Source organism: Trichomycterus rosablanca, chromosome 4 (genome assembly GCF_030014385.1).
Source record: "Trichomycterus rosablanca isolate fTriRos1 chromosome 4, fTriRos1.hap1, whole genome shotgun sequence".
NCBI lineage: Eukaryota > Metazoa > Chordata > Actinopteri > Siluriformes > Trichomycteridae > Trichomycterus > Trichomycterus rosablanca.
Genome location: NC_085991.1, coordinates 45,709,812 through 45,731,902, shown reverse-complemented (window position 1 = coordinate 45,731,902; position 22,091 = coordinate 45,709,812). Strand labels below are relative to the sequence as shown.

Genomic DNA, 22,091 nt, shown 5'->3' with positions numbered 1-22,091 from the left:
GTTCATATGTTCTTTTTGTTTTCAATTGTTTTGATTAGTCAATGATTGGGTGCAAATTTTTTAAATTTGTCTCAAAGCACATTGTGAAACCTTGTGTGGTGCACCTTGTGTTTGCTATGGCTTTGGTCATTTGAGAGTAGCTGAATAATTTTGTACCATGGCATTCATTAAATTCTTAGGACTGCCATCCTGTAAATGTCCTTTATAAGAATCTGGTGTGTCTAGAAATACTGGACGAACAGAAAGAAGAATACTTCCAGGACAGGGCAACAATTCACATGGCATCACACACTTATCTCTGTGCAAACTCATACCTAGGTTGATAGGGTAACGTTGAGCAGAAACTGAAAACAAGAACATGTTTTCTGGAGATAAATAAGGGTACAGTAGGAAATCCAAATGAACAAATGAAAAACATGCCACGGTGAATGAAGCCAGCTGGCAGTTAAGTGAATTTAGTGATCACATAATAAACATAATATATTATTATATAAAAATATAATATAATATTATAAATATAAATAAAAAATATAAAAAAAAATATTTGTTTCTAAAAAAAAATTTAAATTAATCCAACAGCCACTGACATGACTCTTAAGTGTTGAAGAATAATTAATTAGTTAAATTAATCATTTAAAATATTTGCACAATATAATAATAATAATCATTATCATAATAATAATAATAATAATAAGAAATAACAATTGAATGGGGCAAAATAAAAAGGGCATAAAGGGCTCTTGGATGGTGCAGCAGTTAATTGCGCTAGCCTTCTGCCAGAATACCACTGGGACCCCCAAAATCTACCTGATGGTTAGGGGGATTAGGGATTCCTGTCACTCTAAAACATTCCTTTCATATCAATAACTGATGGGAAAACACCGACAGATCCTAACATGATGCTAGTAAGTGGAATATGTTTACTTATAATCAGTATATTGGGGCGGAGGGGGGGCATATGAGTATATCTGAATATATTGTATATTGTGATTACGACCTTGGTGTCTACATACAGTCTTTATTGGCTGTGTCTGAGGTGGGAAGACCCAGCAGTGGAGGCCTCATGACCTTTTAGTCTAAATTGGTTCTAGGTGAAGTTAAACAAAGATTGATTAAGAGTAACATGAAAAATGGTGTCAGATTGACTTTGTGCATGACAGAAATGAATGAGCATGAGTTGTTGGAGGCTTATTTTTATTAATTAATTTTCATTCTTTTTTTCTTTTAGCCCACACGCAGAATAGTTGGTAAGGCATGATTTTACATAGTCTGTGTACATATTTAGATTTATCAAAATTAAACTAACAAACCAGTAAACTGATTGTGTGGATGGATGGGATTTTGCAGAGTATGATGTAGACGGCAGAAAAGAGGACCTGTTCGAAGTCAATAAGGGTAAGGACGCTTTGTGATATGCATGTTTGTGTCACTGGTAACCATTCAGTAATTCATTCACTGTCTATTTTACCACGATTTATCCTGGTCAGGGTCAAGTCAAGTCACATTTATTTGTATAACGCTTTTTACAATGGACATTGTCTCAAAGCAACTTTACAGAATCCAGGACCAACAGACCAAAAACCCCTGTTAAGCAAGCCGAGGGCAACAGTAGCAGGGAAAAATTCCCTTCAAATTACAGAAAGAAACCTTGAGAGGAACCAGACTCAGCAGGGACCCCCACCCTCCTTGGGTGGCCTGGAGGATAATTTGAATAAATAGGATTTACACAAATCATACAAACACAAAATTAAATTAAACTAAAAGTTATAACTAGCAAAGAATTCAACTAGAGTCTGATTCATTGGGCGAAAGGCAAGAAATGCCCTGGACAGGTCGCCAGTCCATTACAGGACAGACGGACGGACAGACAGACAGACAGACAGACAGACAGACAGACAGACAGACACACACACACACACACACACACACACACACACACACACGCAAAAACACGTAGGGTGATTTCTATTAACTTTAATTAACCTGACTGCATGTCTTTGGACCCAGAGGAAATACACATAGACACAGGGAGAACATGCAAACTCCACACAGAAAGGACCCGGACAACCCAGGCCCACTGCAGCACTGTGCCACCCCACTGCTAATCAGTTTACTGTATATATTCCTACTAACATGATTGTGTACATTGTGTCCTTACAGCGGCTGGTGTTGATCTTTTCGAGGGTGATATTGTGTTGAATAAGGTAAGTCTTTCTGCACATAACACCTGGATTATGTAATATTTTAAAGAACAAGAGTCAAGTTTAAGTCTATTCAAGTTTATTTTAAGTCTGATTCTTTTCGGGATTTGACACAAGCAAAATAATTAGGGCGTTTATGGTCCCCAGTAGGTGTATGATTGTGTATGATAATAGTAAAAAAGATGCACCTTGTAACTTTGGGCTATTCAGGGATTTGGAAACCTGAAGTAGAAATACATTTGTACATTTGTACCCATAACATTAAAACCACCTCCTTGTTTCTACACTCACTGTCCATTTTATCAGCTCCACCATATAGAAGCACTTTGTAGTTCTACAATTACTGACTGTAGTCCATCTGTTTCTCTGCATGCTTTGTTTGCCCCCTTTCATGCTGTTCTTCAATGGTCAGGACCACCACTGGACCACTACAGAGCAGGTATTATTTGGGTGGTGGATGATTCTCAGCACTGCAGTGACACTGACATGGTGGTGGTGTGTTAATGTGTGTTGTGCTGGTGTGAGTGGATCAGACACAGCAGCGCTGCTGGAGTTTTCAAACACCTCACTGTCACTGCTGGACTGAGAATAGTCCACCAACCAAAAATATATCCAGCCAACAGCACCCCATGGGCAGCGTCCTGTGACCACTGATGAAGGTCTAGAAGATGACCAACTCAAACAGCAGCAATAGATGAGCGATCGTCTCTGACTTTACATCTACAAGGTGGACCAACTAGGTAGGAGTGTCTAATAGAGTGGACAGTGAGTGGACACTGTATTTAAAAACTCCAGCAGCGCTGCTGTGTCTGATCCACTCATACCAGCACAACACACACTAACACACCACCACCATGTCAGTGTCACTGCAGTGCTGAGAATCATCCACCACCCAAATAATACCTGCTCTGTAGTGGTCCTGTGGGGGTCCTGACCATTGAAGAACAGGGTGAAAGCATGCTAACAAAGCATGCAGAGAAATAGATGGACTACAGTCAGTAATTGTAGAACTACAAAGTGCTTTTATATGGTAAGTGGAGCTGATAAAATGGACAGTGAGTGTAGAAACAAGGAGGTGGTTTTAATGTTATGGCTGATCGGTGTATAGCACCTTTCTAATACACAATGTCACTTTACATACCGGAGGTGCAGACTATATGGTAATGAATTCCATAACTTGGGTGCCATAACACTAAATAATCCATCTCCAGCAGTGACTAAACTGAATTAAGACATGGATAAAAAACCACTATCAGAAGACCTTACACAAGTACTTACACAGACTGGTGCCAGACCATGTAGAGATTTAGCCAAAAATTTAACTTAAAATGACTAATTAAGCTTTTTAAAGTGACATAATTCTTTAATTCATAACAAATACAACCCACCCCTATTATGATAACATCTGAATACTATATATTTGCTTTGATATTAGAAACAAGTGAGGAACTCCATAATTGGGGAGCAGTACATATGGCCGCAGACTGTGCCGTACTATCTGGAGGACAGCTTGGGTGAGTAGAATTAGCAGGTACATTCATTATTTTCTGTGAAAAGCCTTTGCTAAAACACAATTAAAAAATGGCATAAAAGTATACATTCTTTATAGACAAAAATATATTTTATAATCTTCTATGCGCTGGAGCATTTTGCATTTGATTGTAAATATAGTTTACATTTATGATATTAGGCTGTTGCTCTTATGTATTTATTTTATTAGGACTTTAACGTCATATTTTAAAGACCTTCATTACATTTATGACAGAACAGTTAATTACTGGTCACATAAGATTCATCAGTTCAAGTTTTTTTTTTAATGTTAAACACAGTCATGGACAATTTTGTGTCTACAATTCACCTCACTTGCATGTCTTTGGACTGTGGGAGGAAACCGCAGCGCCCGGAGAAAACCCACACAGGCTCCACATGAAAAAAAAACCCTGGACCATCTGGGAATCGAACATACAATGCAAGCAATTGAGGGTTAAAAGTCTTGCTCAGAAGGCTGCTCAGGTGGCGCAGCGGTAAAATCACACGCTGGAACCAGAGCTGGGATCTCGAATACATCGTATCGAATCTCAGCTCTGCCTTGCCGGCTGAGCGGCCACATGAACAACGATTGGCCTGTTGTTTATATGGGCAGGACTACGCCGGACGGGGTCTCTCTCTCATGACTGGTGCAATTGATGATTGATGGCGCCTGCACAGAGATGAGAAAAGAGTGCTCTTAGGGTGTGTCCCTCCGTACACGCAGCTAAACTGCACTGCACTCATCAAAGTGTAAGTGATAAGATGCATAAGGCTGCTGCCCACGTGTCGGAGGGGGCGTGGGTTAGCTTCGTTCTCCTCAATCAGAGCAGAGATCGGCATTGGTGGAGAGGAAGCATTATGCAATGGGACAATTGGACATGCTAAAAAGGGAGAAAATGCATAAAGAAAATATATATCTAAAAAAAAGTCTTGCTCATAAGCCCAACTAGGCAATGACAATAAAGCTGAGTCTGAGATAAGCAGCTGCATACAAGCCAATGCACTACCAAGCTTTGGATGGTGTAAAGCACACTAGACCCTGGAGTAATTAAAACACATTCTTTAGAATGATATATTACAGTAGAATCTGGCCAGTACACTAAATGCTGCCAAAATGCACAGAACCAACAAAAATCTGGTGCTGCTTTTCTTTATTATTGCCCAACCTTAATGCAAGTTTGGACCATGACTATGAAGATTACACTTCTTTTAGCATCTTATTTCCTCATTTCCTCATAGCCTTCTTGTGGCTATGTGATATTGCATCCAAGTTTTTTCCATAGTGATTCCCTTTATGTTGGTTTATACCTTTTTTTGAAAATGTCAAATTTTTGTTTTGCATCAGTTTATTTTCATCAACTTCCACGAAATAGCCAGTTATTTGTGTATAGACGCCCGGCCAATCGACAGCACAGCTGTTTGTTTGTTTGTTTATTAGGATTTTAACGTCATGTTTTACACTTTGGTTACATTCATGACAGGAACGGTAGTTACTCATTACACAAGGTTCATCAGTTCACAAGGTTATATCAAACACAGTCTTGGACAATTTTGTATCTCCAATTCACCTCACTTGCACGTCTTTGGACTGTGGGAGGAAACCGAAGCACCCGGAGGAAACCCACGCGGACACGGGGAGAACATGCAAACTCCACACAGAAAGGACCCGGACCGCCCCACCTGGGGATCGAACTCAGGACATTTTTGCTGTGAGGCGACAGTGCTACCCACTGAGCCACCGTGCCGCCCGACAGCACAGCTGAGATTCAAACCGGGGTAATAGACCACTATTCCACCCAACATCCCATATTCCCACTGTAATATTAAAATTCAAGTGTGTGTGTGTGTGTGTGTGTGTGTGTGTGTGTGTGTGTGTGTGTGTGTGTGTGTGTGTTATAGATATCAATGCAAAAGGGGTGATACTGAAGGCCTTTGAGCAGTACCGCCTGAAGACATGCATTGACTACAAACCCTGGAGTGGAGAGAAGAACTATATCTCTGTGTTTAAAGGCAATGGGTGAGCAAAGCTGTAGGCTAAACTGAATACACAAATGGACAAAAGTATTGGGACACCCCATCTAATTATTAAATACATCTGTTTCAGCCACAATTGCTAACAAGTGTAATAAATCAATTTTTGCAATTCAAAATAGAGTGACATCTATGTGACGTTGAAGGACATCTGTGGGAATTTGTGCCCATTTAGTCAAAAAAGCAATTGTATGGTTGCACACTGTTGTTGGTCAAGAAAGCCTCAATTGATGTTACAGTTAATTCCAAAGCTGTTCAGTAGAGGTCTGCGCAGGCCACTGGAGTTTCTTTAAACTGAGCTTTACTTCATGTCTTAATAGAGCTTGCTTTGTGCACAGTGGCACAGTCATGCTGGAACAGGGTAGAGCCTTCCCTAAACTGTTGTTGCAATTAGAACAGTTAACAGAAGCATCTAATTTCCCTTAAATAATCAATTTATTACCCATGTTAGCAATTGTTATGGCTGAAACACATGAACTCAATAATTAAAAGAGTATTTCACATGTTTATTCACTTTAGGTGCTATTCTTCTGTGGGAAATCAACATGTGGGAAAGCAGGTATTATCAATCGGTGCAGGATGTGACCGCATTGCCACTATCGAGCACGAGTTCCTCCATGCCCTCGGCTTCTGGCATGAGCAGTCGCGCGCTGACCGCGACGACTATGTGACCATCATGTGGGATCATATCGAAAGTGGTAACACACTCTACAGTATATTCCTCTGTGGAACTCACAAAGTGGGCAATTATACTACATACAGTGTGCCAACTTCATGGCTAGACCTTTAGCTGGATTGCCAAGTAATGTACTGTACAAACATCTCTATGTTCAGGCAAGGAGCACAATTTCAACAAATACAATGACACAACATCTAGCTCGCTCAACGTGCCCTATGACTACGGTTCCATGATGCACTACAGCAAGAACTCCTTCCGCAACGGAACAGAGCCCACAATCGTCACCAATATTCCTGCCTTCATCGACGTCATCGGTCAGCGCATGGAGTTCAGCGACAGTGACCTGCTCAAGCTAAACAGGCTCTATAACTGCAGTAAGACTATGTTTTGTTCATCTATAACACAGGCATGCACACTCTGGGTTTGATCTAAAACTTGTACCCTGGTTATAAAGACAGGAATGCTTGCAGAAACCAGTCCTACCTCTTGGGTACGTTTTCGTCTTGGTAATTATGGTCTTTATGGACGGGAACAAACATATTTTGAACTGAAGTCAATCTATACCTCTTAAAAGTTTAGCTCAAAGGTATTGCAGCATTGTGGCTGTGTCTCCAATCACACAGCCATAACATTAAAACCACCTCCTTGTTTCTACAAGCACTGTCCATTTTATCAGCTCCACTTACCATATAGAAGCACTTTGTAGTTCTACAATTACTGACTGTAGTCCATCTGTTTCTCTGCATGCTTTGTTTGCCCCCTTTCATGCTGTTCTTCAATGGTTAGGACCACCACAGAGCAGGTATTATTTGGGTGGTGGATCATTCTCAGCACTGCAGTGACACTGACATGGTGTTGGTGTGTTAGTGTGTGTTGTGCTGGTATGAGTGGATAAGACACAGCAGTGCTGCTGGAGTTTTCAAACACCTCACTGTCACTGCTGATAAAGGTCTAGAAGATGAGCAACTCAAACAGCAGCAACAGATGAGCGATCGTCTCTGACTTTACATCTACAAGGTGGACCAACTAGGTAGGAGTGTCTAATAGAGTGGACAATGAGTGGACAGTGTGTCTGATCCACTCATACCAGCACAACACACACTAACACACCACCACCATGTCAGTGTCACTGCCGTGCTCAGAATGATCCACCACCTAAATAATAGTCGCTCTCTAGTGGTCCTTTGGGGGTCCTGATCATTGAAGAACAGGGTGAAAGCAGGCTAAAAAGGTATGTAGAGAAATAGATGGACTAAAGTCAGTAATATTAGAACTTCAAAGTGCTTCTACTGGTATATGGTAAGTGGAGCTGATAAAATGGACAGTGAGTCCAAGGGTGTGATTTTTAGTACAATAAGTCACATTAAGCTTTGTTCACACTAAGAGTTGTTCGTACTGTCTGAGTCGCTTTTACCGCATCATATCAAACAGTTTGTCTCATTGGAGGAGCTTTGAAAAAGTCAAAATTCAATCATGATAACTACAAGCTAATCAGCACCACTACACTTCATAGAATGTCCCCTTAATGTGTACATGGGTAGCTTGGGAAAGGTATAAACTTTATGACATTGCAAATTGTCCCATTTATTGTTGTTGGATATTAAAATCCTTTTTCTTTCTTGGTCTAGCGAGCGCCTCAACTTTTTTGGACACCTGTGACTTCGAAGAGGAAAATATTTGCGGGATGATCCAGAATCATGGCGACAAAGCAGACTGGGTACGGGGAGGCCAGGCAGTCGGTGGACCTCACACTGACTATTCTAACATGGGACGCTGTAATGGTACTGTAGCTACAGCCTGTCTTGGACTTTCACACTTTGATCTTTCAACCCTTTTTATCTAATACAATCCTAATTACAGTGTGTCAGAGATTAACTGCTATCTTTACCACCTTACAAAATCAGCCCTGAATGCTCAATGTAGTTTGACTCCAATGTACTTAATGCTTCAATAAAGAGTGGAAATAAACTCCAGCAATCTCTCATCCACAGACACAGGCTACTTCATGCACTTCAGCACTATCACTGGCACTGCAGGGGATAATGCTCTTTTGGAAAGTAGGATGCTCTACCCTAAACGTGGCTACCAGTGCCTACAGTTCTTTCATTACCACAGTGGAAACCTTAATGATAAGCTGAACATTTGGGTGCGAGAGTACAACCAAGCCAACCCTAATGGTACCCTTCGCTTTATCCAGCAAATCAGTGGTAAGTTACAGATGAATCAGTGCATATGTACCTCTAAACTGACTTAGATTTACAGTGTACCCTCCTTTACCCAATGCCAAATGGTAAAAAATATGTAGACACCCCATCTTATTAGTGGGTTTGTCACAATGTGTAAATCAAGGCAACTGTCTGTCATTGGGAACCACACACTCAAGTTCACGTTAGGGACGGTGGTAGCCTAGTGGGTAGAGTTTTGGGCTATTAATTGAAAGGTTGAGAGTTCGAATCCCAGCTCCCAGCCATGCAGCCACTGTTGGACCCTTGAGCAAGGTCCTTTACTCTATCTGCTCCAGGGATGCCATACAATGGCTGACCCTGCGCACTGACCCCAGCTTCCAAACAAGCTGGGATACGCAAAAAAGAATTTCATTATACTGTACTCGTGTATATGTATATATGACAAATAAAAGCATTCTATTCTATGTTATAATGGTTTTGAATGATGCCCAGAAGACGCCCACATCGCCACAAGAGGCACAGATGCATAGTGCCAACTTTAATCCAGCCATTATCACTCAAAGCAGTGTCCATTGTTGGTATTACTGTAATGTAGTTCCAAAATTCAATAATAAAGCCTTTCAGATATATAAGCATTAGATTAATGACTGGGCGGCATGGTGGCTTAGTGGGTAGCACTGTCGCCTCACAGCAAGAAGGTCCTTGGTTTGATTCCCAGGTGGAGCAGCCTGGGTCCTTTCTGTGTAGAGTTTGCATGTTCTCCCTGTGTCCGCATGGGTTTCCTCCCACAGCCCAAAGACGTGCAGTCAGGCTACTTGGAGATACTAAAATTGCCCTTAGATGTGTGTGTGTATGTGTGTGTGTGTCTGTTTGCCCTGCGATGGACTGGCACCCTGTCCAGGGTATTTCTGTGTGCCTTGCGCCCACTGAGAGTTGGGATAGGCTCCAGCACCCCGTCACCCTGATTAGAGATAAGCGGCTTAGAAAGCGAGTGAGAGATAAATGACTGTTTATTTTCAAAACAACAGAACCATATAGATGTTATCTTCAGGTGTCCACATACTTTTGCCCATGTAATGCAGTTCTATATTTGTTTTCTTCACTGAAGGACCACCGGAGCCCCTGTGGCAGCTACACCACGTTAGCCTGAACGTTACCACAAAGTTCCGTGTGGTGTTTGAAGGAGTCAAGGGTGTTGGAATCTCACCAGGTGGTTTTTCCTTGGACGACGTGAACCTCTCTGAGACCACCTGCCCAGAACACATGTGGCGGATCAAAGATTTTAAGAGCGTAATGGAAAGTACACCAGAGGGCACTCCCATTTACAGTCCACGGTTCCGTTCCAAGTACGGCTACACCTTCCAGATGAGTTTATATCCTAATGGTAAGGATACCCCCAAAGAGCTGGGAGTCTACGCCCATCTGACATCTGGGGATGACGCGGTTGATAATAATCTCACATGGCCTTGCCCGTGGATGCAGATGACCATGATGCTGATGGATCAGAATCCAGACATTCGTAAGCGCATGTCCAACCAGAGAAGTGTGACGACCCACCCCAATGAGACAACAGAAGGTACATCTTTGTGACACTAGCATTAAATACATTGACAAGCACTGACATTGACAAGCTAACCATGATGTGACTATGTTAGGTCTAGAACAACTTATAGATCAAGATTGTTTGAACAGTTTTGAAAACTAAGGGCACATTTACATAGGAAACGGCAAAACTGTGAGTCTTAACGCAAACCACTGCTTTGTTCAGCGCTTGGCTTGAGCGGTGCGGTAAAACATCATCAGTTCACCACAACATGAACCTGCATTTGTGTGAAATAACTGTCAAATCCATCTGAAAGCATCCATATGTATCTGTGTTCAGCTGTATTTTCCTCACTGTTTCACTTTTAAACTTGTGTTATAGCTCAGGACGCTGAGTAATTGTGAGAATCAGCTTTTCCAAGAGAGTCTAAAACACTTATCATTTAAAAAATCTTAACATGGTTCAATGTACTCAATGTCATTATGTTTCTCCACTAATTAAATTTTTTTAGTACAATAAGTGGGCAGCACGGTGACTCAGCGGGTAGCACTGTCGCCTCACAGCAAGAAGGTCCCGGGTTCGATCCCCAGGCGGGACGGTCCGGGTCCTTTCTGTGTGTAGTTTGCATGTTCTCCCCGTGTCTGTGTCGGTTTCCTCCCATAGTCCAAAAACATGCAGTCAAGTTAATTGGAGACACTGAATTGCCCTATAGGTGAATGGGTGTGTATGTGTGTGTCTGCCCTGCGATGGACTGGCGCCCCGTCCAGGGTGTTACTGTGTGCCTTGCGCCTATTGAAAAGCTGGGATAGGCTCCAGCAAACACCCCCCCCCCACCCCCCACCACCACCAGCGACCCCAATTGGATAAGCGGATAAAACTGTGTGAGAGAGAGTGAGTGAGTACAATAAGTCACTTTAAGCTTTGTTCACGTTAAGCGTTGTTCGTACAGCCTGAGTCGCTTTTACGGCCTCATATCAAACAGTTCGTCTCATTGGAGGAGCTTTGGAAATGTCAGCGTCAAACTGGCTCACAGTTCAATCAGGTGAAAACGGTTTTGCTGCTTCTAATGTGAATGAGCCCTTAGGGTTCTATAGGGTTTACTAAATTGATACCAAGGATAAAAGGAATCAGCATTGCAGACTGGTCACAAATTCATATAACTGGTTAATAATCCAAATTCCGAAATCATCCAAACCCAAAAGTGCACTGATTAAACAAAATTAAAAATTAGATGCCATTAACCACCCTGAACTTATATACTGTATTATTTTAATAATAGCATGCCCTGAATTGTTTATCCACGTGAAGCTCCATGATAGGATGAGGACAGAGGACAGACAGCTTTGCTGAGGCAGCAATGAGGAACTTGGACTATAACCATTATGCAACAAATGATCATTGATGGTGTTTGAAGGACATAGGCTAGCTGAATGATTACAGACTTGGAAAATGCACTGTTCAAATTTTAAACCAGAAAGTAACATAACCAACATGTATTTAATCCATTTACTGCTATAATACATTTAAAAATACAGAGTAACTGCTCCAAAATGTTTCTGCAATTTAGACTTAATATTTACTTTTAATTTATTCTAAAGCCACCACAACACTTGAGCTGTTCACTAGTGGTGGTAAATTCGGTTTATTTTATGGACTCGGGTTAATCTGAGTCACTTAATGTAATGTGATCCGGTTTACTTGAGTCACTTGTACTGACAACTTTATTGCGATTGATTTACTGCATTAAAATGCATTCAAATATCACTCGTCTTTCGTGCACTCATCTTCTGTAAATAAATCCTTCTCTTTTAATTCTCTTGGCACCTTCTCTTGTCAGTGACAAGTTGACACTTTTTTCTAAGTGGAATCTTGATCATGGGGGATAGGGACAGGAGGGGGGGAGGGGGGGGACTTACCTACCATTCTGATGGGTATATTAATGGATCAAGGGTTCAAGGGGAATGGTGAACAACAAATTGCCATGGTAACTTCACCCATTCAGGCAGCCACAGTGGCACCAATACAAACAGTCAATAAATTACCATGTGGGCTAATGTGATAATTCTTAAGTGATACAGTACTAAAGTAGCCTGTAAGCATTTGCATTTTAATAATAATATAACTATATTATATTTTGTTGTTGTTTTGCTTACAAGAAAATATGCTGCATTACTAATCTATACCTTGACTACTGATAATTTACATTTTTTTACATTTTCGGCCTTTAGCAGACGCCTTTATCCAAAGCGACTTACATTACAGTTACAGTACACAGTTTGAGCAATTGAGGGTTAAGGGCCTTGCTCAAGGGCCCAACAGCAGCAACCTGGCAGTGGTGAGGCTTGAACCAGCGACCCTCTGATCACTGGACCAGTGCCTTAACCACTAGGCTACAGCTGGCTTATGATAATAATAGCATGTGCATAAAATCAGCCACATAACAAACACCAGTGTGTTTAACCGCTTGTTTATTGGAGTATTTAACTTATTACTTAGATTCACAGAGTGAAGTCGGTTCAGCCAAATCATCTGAGTCTGCGGTGTTTCCGGTGAGCCTGCTCACTCACCTTGTGTACTTAGCAGCAGCCAGTCAGAGGACTCATAGGATCCGGGTTAATTGAGATTTCGGACTCCTGATTCAGTACAAAGATTCGAATCATTAACCCGGGTGATTCAGGAACCGCCCAGCTCAACTGTTCACATCAGAGCTTACTGTTTCATATCACAGCAGACATAATCTTACTAAACCATTAATCCTGCAATTAAAACCCACACCCCCAGCGAAAATCACAAATATTCTTCGTATGGACCTAAAAAATGTTCAACTAGCTGTAAAAATGCTCAGACTTGATCTTAATGCCCAAACTTCATTCTAATTTAAGTTATTGTATAACTTTTGTCATCAGGAACTACATCCCTGTTTTGGGATGACCCACGTAAAGTGGGAACAGAAGAAACTGAGAGCGGGACTAAGTACTTCCGGGGCCCTGGAGCAGGAACGTCTGTGTACCTGACCCAAGCTAGAGCACTCAGCAGAGACTTTATCAAGGGTGAAGATGCCATCTTCCTCCTAACCATGGAAGGTAAGAAACCCATCTGTTCTCAGATATTCATCTCACAATAATTGTTTTTTTTTATATATATATATATATATATTTTGTGGGTTTAATGTCATGCTTGAAATCTTTATAGTTAAATTGGTCATGTCAAGGGTTTTCAAAAAGTACAAAGAAAAAAATGAGCACTATTGCACCAGGGTAGGGGTGTTGTGTTTGGTGTTGGTCTGTATATCTGATTTGGCACAGTATTTTGCCAGATGCCCTTATTTTATATAGCTCTCCTTTTTATCCGGGCTTGGGACCAGGACTGAGAGAGCACTGATTTTGTGCATTTTCTAATGGCTAGTCATCACACCCTCAGACATTAGCCAGTCATGTCTGTGTTTATGCCCGACTGTCTAATAGCACCACTGAGATTCAAACCCTGGATCTCAGCAGTAGTGGGCTAGCGTGATTTACCGCTGCGCCACCTGAGCGCCTGGAATCTTGTATGATAAATGTTAAATAAATGTTCTTGTATGTGTAGCCTGACTATAGGGACTTCTATCGTTTTAGAACAACAGTTTAAAATGGATGATTGCTTTTGTAAGCCAGCTTAAACGCTACATGTATATAAATGCAGTGATAGCTTAGTGGTTAAGGTACTGGACTAATAATTGAAATTATTATAATTATGACTTGCTTTGGCTAAATGGCTTAAATGTGAATGCATTAACCTGCATTTGTATCTCAGTTCAGATCTCATGGCTGTAGTAGCCTGGAGGTTGAAGTACTGAGCTAGTAATCAGAAGGTTGCTGGTTCAAGCCTAACCACTGCAACACTGCTGCTGTTGGGTTTCTGAGCAAGGACCTTAACCCTCAACTGCTTGCACTGCATGCATACAGACACACAATGACAAAAACAAAAAAAATTATCCGTGTCCCATTTTTTTTACTTTGGTCACCTGACAGTACCTATGCCCAACACACTTATTGCACAATCCCACAATCATAATAATCGAAGCGAATCATTTACATCTATGGCTTTCAACAGATACTTTTATTCAAGGCGAGTTACAGTTATGACCAAATACCATGAAAGCAATTGGGGATCAAGGGCCTTGCTCAGAGGCCCAACAGCGGTAACTTGGCGATAATGGGGATTCAGCCAACAACTTACTGATCACTAACCCATTACCTTTTATTGCTGAAACACCTCTGCTGGTTGTGATAACTGCACTTAATTATGTTTTACAATCGCATGTTTTATTGCAAATCAGTGACTTTATTACTATTATCAAATGTCTGCATCAGGCCAGCACCTTTACTTTATGGACTCTTTGTAACTCTACTTGTTGAACACAGAAATGTTTACAACATTTAATGTTGTGTAACCTCTGATAAGATAACATAAAATACTACATAAAATCTTACTAATATGATTATAAATATGATATCACTAGGTTTAACACATAATTCTAACATTTTAATAGCTTCTTAATATAAAGCTGTAGTTACATATAACAGAATTTTTATTACATCAGTGGATTTACAATCTGGCAATGAAACAAAGTACAGTAGCTAGAGAAGTCAGCTTGCAAACCCATAAATTCAACTTTGCCTTGTCTGTTTTTATAGATATTTCACACTTGGTGCCTTCACAACCGCTTCCTCAGACAACAGTCCCTCCGGCCCACACCACTCCTACCCATGATCCATGTAGCAAACTGATCTGTGAAAATAACGGAGTGTGTGTGATGGACGATGCAGCAAAAGCAGTGTGCAGGTATGTGAGCAGATCAAGGATACATGTGAGGGGGACGACTTAGCTGTTAATCACTTTAGGTGCTGTTTGCATTATCTACAGTAATCATGCTGATACCACACATTGTTAACACCACGGGTGTCAAACTCAAGGTCTGTTTAACAGAGCAGTTCATTTAGTGAAAAAAAAAACATGTGTGTGCTAATAATTGTTATACTGTATATATACATGTTTATTTATTTTTTCATTTAAGGTCAATTTCTCTTATATATACAGTGTAAAGATCATTCAGTTAACAACGGACATTTTTATTAAGTATGAAAAATAATCAACTGAACAAAAACAAGAAGGAAATATTACTAATATATTTACAGTGGTACCTTGTAACTCAACGTTAGCTGGATTTTCCTCACTGTTTCACTTTTAAACTTGTATTATAGCTCGGGGTTCTGAGAAGAATCAGCTTTTATTTAAGTGTTTTCATATTATATTTTTGTTATTTTTAGTGTATAAGTGTCAAAAACAACCCCATTATTTTACATTAGCCTAAAATATATGCAAGTCATCCTTATGGGAAAAAATACCTTGAAACTCAACTCCTTTTAAACTCAATGCCAGTCCTAGAACCAATTGACGTTGAGTTTCAAGGTACCGCTGTATTACAAAAAATTAATTTAATAATTAACAAATTTATTTAATATCTCTATAGTAAATAGAGATATTTATTTAGTTATTTATATACAAGTGAGTTTAATAGAATGAATAGTTTTAGTGTAATAATTATATACATACAGTGTATCACAAAAGTGAGTACACCCCTCACATTTCTGCAGATATTTAAGTATATCTTTTCATGGGACAACACTGACAAAATGACACTTTGACACAATGAAAAGTAGTCTGTGTGCAGCTTATATAACAGTGTAAATTTATTCTTCCCTCAAAATAACTCAATATACAGCCAATAATGTCTAAACCACCGGCAACAAAAGTGAGTACACCCCTAAGAGACTACACCCCTAAATGTCCAAATTGAGCACTGCTTGTCATTTTCCCTCCAAAATGTCATGTGATTTGTTAGTGTTACTAGGTCTCAGGTGTGCATAGGGAGCAGGTGTGTTCAATTTAGTAGTACAGCTCTCACACTCTCTCATACTGGTCACTGAAAGTTCCAACATGGCACCTCATGGCAAAGAACTCTCTGAGGATCTTAAAAGACGAATTGTTGCGCTACATGAAGATGGCCAAGGCTACAAGAAGATGCCAACACCCTGAAACTGAGCTGCAGCACAGTGGCCAAGATCATCCAGCATTTTAAAAGAGCAGGGTCCACTTAGAACAGACCTCGCGTTGGTCGTCCAAAGAAGCTGAGTGCACGTGCTCAGCGTCACATCCAACTGCTGTCTTTGAAAGATAGGCGCAGGAGTGCTGTCAGCATTGCTGCAGAGATTGAAAAGGTGGGGGGTCAGCCTGTCAGTGCTCAGACCATACGCCACACACTCCATCAAACTGGTCTGCATGGCTGTAACCCCAGAAGGAAGCCTCTTCTGAAGTCTCTACACAAGAAAGCCCACAAACAGTTTGCTGAAGACATGTCAACAAAGGACATGGATTACTGGAACCATGTCCTATGGTCTGATGAGACCAAGATTAATTTGTTTGGTTCAGATGGTCTCAAGCATGTGTGGCGGCAATCAGGTGAGGAGTACAAAGATAAGTGTGTCATGCCTACAGTCAAGCATGGTGGTGGGAATGCCATGGTCTGGGGCTGCATGAGTGCAGCAGGTGTTGGGGAGTTACATTTCATTGAGGGACACATGAACTCCAATATGTACTGTGAAATACTGAAGCAGAGAATGATCCCCTCCCTCCGGAAACTGGGTCGCAGGGCAGTGTTCCAGCATGATAATGACCCCAAACACACCTCTAAGACGACCACTGCTTTATTGAAGAGGCTGAGAGTAAAGGTGATGGACTGGCCAAGCATGTCTCCAGACCTAAACCCAATAGAACATCTTTGGGGCATCCTCAAACGGAAGGTGGAGGAGCGCAAAGTCTCGAATATCCGCCAGCTCCGTGATGTCGTCATGGAGGAGTGGAAAAGCATTCCAGTGGCAACCTGTGAAGCTCTGGTAAACTCCATGCCCAGGAGAGTTAAGGCAGTTCTAAGAAATAATGGTGGCCACACAAAATATTGACACTTCAGGAACTTTCACTAAGGGGTGTACTCACTTTTGTTGCCGGTGGTTTAGACATTAATGGCTGTATATTGAGTTATTTTGAGGGAAGAATAAATTTACACTGTTATATAAGCTGCACACAGACTACTTTTCATTGTGTCAAAGTGTCATTTTGTCAGTGTTGTCCCATGAAAAGATATACTTAAATATCTGCAGAAATGTGAGGGGTGTACTCACTTTTGTGATACACTGTAATTATATTATTATTATTATATTTATAAACAATAATAAAATATTGTATTTTATTGTTTTTAATTACTATTAGTTATTTATGATTTTATTGTATCATAATAATACATAATTGTTACTCTTTTATGAATAAAGTCTATTATTTTATTCATGATTATTATAAAATAACTTATTTTCATTTAATAAAATTATTTAAAACAATATTTTATTTAATATTTAACAATATTTTATTTAGTGTTATTTATGTTATTGCTAAATAGAAATAAAATTAATAATAACAACAGTATAATAATTAATAATAGAAATAAAAATAAATGTATCTATGTTATCCATGTTACAATTATTTAATATTTCTATAGTAGAGTAGTTATTTTTATACAAGTGAATTTAAATAGGTATAGTTTTAGAATAATAATTATTTACATAATTATAATTTAATGATTATTATAATTTTCATAAACAATAATAACAATGTATTTTATTGTTTTTAATTACTTTAAAATTATTTTAAGTATTTATGCTTTTATTGTATTATTATAATAAATGTTTTTTATAAATAATTTTAAGTCTATTATTTCATTCATGATTATTATAAAATAACTTATTTTCATTTAATACAATTATTTAAAACACAATATTTTATTTAATATTTAACAATATTGTATTTAATTAGTTTTATTTAATGTCATTATTATTTTATTAAATATTTGTCAATAATTTAAAATGTTATGTTATTGCTAAAATCAATAATAATAATATAAAATCAATAATCAATACAATCAATAATAACAATATAAAATTAATAATAACAATAGTATAATAATTATAATTATAATAATAGTATAATAATTGGGACAGTAGTAGCATAGTGGGTAGGGCTTTGGGCTACCAACTGAAAGGTTTAGAGTTCGAATCTCAGCTCTGCCATGCAGCCACTGTTGGGCCCTTGAGCAAGGCCCTTAACCCTCTCTGCTCCAGGGGCGCCGTATGATGGCTAAGCCTGCGTTCTGACCCCAGCTTCCAAACAACATAGAAACAGCAGGTGCACTAAAAGCACAGTAATAATTAATACTACATTAGCCTTAGTTAAAACCTATGTAATTATAAATAAGGCAAAAGTTTAGAGTTGGTCAGTGCTGGTCTGGGCAGATATTATTTAACAAAATGACATCTCTCGCTCTCTCTCTCTCTCTCTCTCTCTCTCTCTCTCTCTCTCTGTAGGTGTGCAGTGGGTGAGGATTGGTGGTACTATGGGGACAGATGTCAGTTTAAGAGTTCGAACCAGGACAGCGTGATCACGGCGGTTGTGGCTTCGGTTGTAGTGTTTGCCTGCATGCTGGTGGTGACGATAGTGAGCGTGGTGTGTCTGAAGAAGAAGCACAAGAAGAAGATAAATAGGATGAACGGTGGAATCACTATAGGAAATATTAGTGCACATTAATCACACCCTGATGAGCATTTCCATTGTACATATGTCTCTATTTCAGCAGTGTTCATGGTGTTAATGTGTGGCTGAATAACACTGATTATTGTTTACGATTGGAAACAGTAAGATAAGTTAAAGGAGAAAGTAAAAACTGTAATAAAAACAACTAATATTGTTTTTTTCTTTTGGTAAATAGCCAGAACTTAATAAACATCTGCCTTTGCCTAGCAAGTGTGACAGCACCAAGCTACAACCTCAATTTCAAATAAAATTGGGACAGTAAGCTAAATCCAAATAAGAACAAAAAGCAGCAATTGGAGAACTTTTACAGGTAATTCATTAAAAACAGCACAAAGTAAAATTATTATCTATATAAGACTGAGCAGTTTATATAAATAAACATCTGTTTTGTAGGTCTCCACAGGTGATTCTATTATGATTACATATTAGAGAAAAATTAACCTAATGCTGTAATTTATGAGCAATTATGGGTAAATGTTCACCTTATATGGGGAAAACTTGTACACTAAACACACACTGATCAGCCATAACATTGAAACCACCTCCTTGTTTCTACACACATTGTCCATTTAATCAGCTCCACTTACCATATAGAAGCACTTTGTAGTTCTACAATTACTGACTGTAGTCCATCTGTTTCTCCGCATGCTTTGTTCAATGGTCAGGACTCTCCCACAGGACCACCACAGTGTAGGGATTACTTGGGTGGTGGGTCATTCTCAGCACTGCAGTGACACTGACATGGTGGTGGTGTGTTAGTGTGTGTTGTGCTGGTATGAGTGGATAAGACAGCAATGCTGATGAAGTTTTTAAATACCTCACTGTCACTGCTGGATTGAGAATGGTCCACCAACCAAAAATATTCAGCCAACAACCCCCTCGTGGGCAGCGTCCTGTGACCACTGATGAAGGTCTAGAAGATGACCAACTCAAACAGCAGCAATAGATGAGTGATCGTCTCTGACTTTACATCTACAAGGTGGACCAATTAGGTAGGAGTGTCTAATAGAGTGGACAGTGACTGGACACAGTATTTAAAAACTCCATCAGCATTGCTGTGTCTGATCCACTCATACCAGCACAACACACACTAACACACCACCACCATGTCAGTGTCACTGAAGTGCTGAGAATGATCCACCAACTAATAATACCTGCTCTGTGGGGGTCCTGACCATTGAAGAACAGCATGAAAGGGGGCTAACAAAGCATGCAAAGAAATAGATGGACTACAGTCGGTAATTGTAGAACTACAAAGTGCTCCTATATGGTAAGTGGAGCTGATAAAATGGACAGTGAGTGTAGAAACAAGGAGGTGGTTTTAATGTTATGGCTGATCAGTGTATTTGTCACAGTATTACAAATAAAAGTTAAGACTTTATCACACAAAGCTGTAGTCATGGATCTCCCTCATCCAGAAACACAGCTGACTTACCACGCTTACCTGACATGGACTGACGTCTAGTAAATGTGTGCGCTATGGTCTGATTGGACCACTTTTGATAGATACTGACCACTGCAGACCAGGAACACCCCACAAGAGCTGCAGTTTTGGAGATGATCTGACCCAGTCGTCTAGCCATCACAATTTGGTCCTCGTCAAACTCGCTCAAATCCTCACGCTCGTCCATTTTTCCTGCTTCTAACATCAACTTTGAGGATTAAATGTTCACTTGCTGCCTAATATATCCCACCCACTAACAGGTGCCGTGACGAAGAGATAATCGATGTTATTCACTTCACCTGTCAGTGGTCATAATGTTATGCCTATGTTATGTATTGTCTTTCGGCGTTTATTACATAAATTATTAATAAATGTATTAACATAAACTGAGACTAATACTGTACTACTAAAATCCACCACAGCTTCCTGGCGGCTGAATGCAGATGGAAACTCTTGAGCTGACTCGTTAGCACGCTTGTTAGCCATGTGCTAATGTGACCTGCACAAAATCATGGCTATGAAATACTCCAACATGTTTAGTGAGCATTAAATAGATCATAATATGAGCTGAGCTGGTTACACACTAGCGGTAGTCGGCTTACTAAGTTACCTTAATTAAAATTTTCATTTAATGACAGAAACTGATTAGTGGTTCTCAACCTTTTTAACAGCTTGGTCAAAACAGGTCATAAAAAGGGCCAAAAGCTAGTCTTGTGGGTCACACACATGCATTAACGTATTGTAATAGGAAATTTGAGAGCGTGAACCACGCCTCATCTGATTCATCGCCTCAAAACAATAACCAGTAATTTGCAGGTTAAGAGCTTGCAAAAGAAATACTTTCAGTGGTAAACTTACACTTGTGGAAAGGTTAGCCAGCCTGCAAACTATGTTTTCTACAATGGGTGTGAATAACACACTGGGAAGTACCTAGAATCAAAAGAGTCAGAATCATGGGTAGTGAAGTAATGACGTACGACTTATTACAGTTCTACATACCAGAGAGGTTAAATACAGTGCTTCATTTCCAGCACTACTTTTCTTTCTTTTATCCACCCAATTCTGAACATTCTCACTTTCCCTGCGCACTCTGGTGAGCGCTACCTGCTGTAGACGCCCATGCTGGCCAAGACAGGCAGACTGGTAGAAGGAGTCTTAGCAAGTAAAGAGGAACGTACTACTCTCTCTGAATTCTTCCTCCATCTGTGCAGACTCTTTGACCTGACAGCAGAAATTGCTGTTGCGGTGACAGCAAGTCGGGGATTCCTCATCCGGCCTCCTGTACCTTAAAAATAGAATATGTCTGTTTAGGTTCTGACTCTTGTCTATTGAATTGCTGTGCCACCTAAGCAACTTTGTAAGAATAAATGGGTGCAGATGGGTGTAAGGGTAAATTTGCGTAATTATCAGGGATGTAACGATGCACCACAACACAGTATATTCAACAACACGATATTCACTTTAAACAGCAGAGGGCACTGGCGCTATTCACTTTGCCTGGTTGACGTCACCACAGGGTTGCCAGGTTCAGAATTTTCCAGCCAAATTTATTTATGTGAGGATACTTTCTTTATTTGTATTATTCATTTATTTATTTAATGTGGGATTTGTTTAAAAATTTCATTTCAGTTTTTTTTACACAAAAAGGGAAACGTGCAGCATTGTTTTGCAGAGTTTGTACCTACCTTAAAAAAAGGACATTCATTATTTAGATAAATAAAAGATAAGCACAAATACAGTATTTATTTTTAAGAGAAATAATTAAAGGAAACTTTGTCATTTGTCTTCAATTTTATTT

At 39.7% G+C, this 22,091-nt stretch overlaps 1 protein-coding gene across 1 annotated transcript; it reads left to right on the top strand.

Annotated features, from left to right (window-relative positions):
* Positions 1–1,123: 1,123 nt before the first annotated feature.
* Positions 1,124–18,843, top strand: mep1bb (meprin A subunit beta b). Its single transcript, XM_062993612.1, has 14 exons — positions 1,124–1,135; positions 1,229–1,247; positions 1,348–1,395; positions 2,161–2,204; positions 3,637–3,715; positions 5,631–5,748; positions 6,282–6,460; positions 6,597–6,815; positions 8,070–8,222; positions 8,433–8,648; positions 9,736–10,203; positions 13,077–13,253; positions 14,847–14,994; positions 18,624–18,843. Exons 1-14 carry the CDS (start codon positions 1,124–1,126, stop codon positions 18,841–18,843), a joined length of 2,100 nt encoding a protein of 699 aa, XP_062849682.1.
* Positions 18,844–22,091: the final 3,248 nt, after the last annotated feature.

Excerpts from the sequence above, each read along its gene's own strand:
- mep1bb (XM_062993612.1), top strand. Across the intron at positions 2,205-3,636 it reads GTGATATTGTGTTGAATAAG|AAACAAGTGAGGAACTCCAT; the intron begins GTAAGTCTTTCT and ends CTTTGATATTAG. Across the intron at positions 8,649-9,735 it reads CTTTATCCAGCAAATCAGTG|GACCACCGGAGCCCCTGTGG; the intron begins GTAAGTTACAGA and ends TCTTCACTGAAG.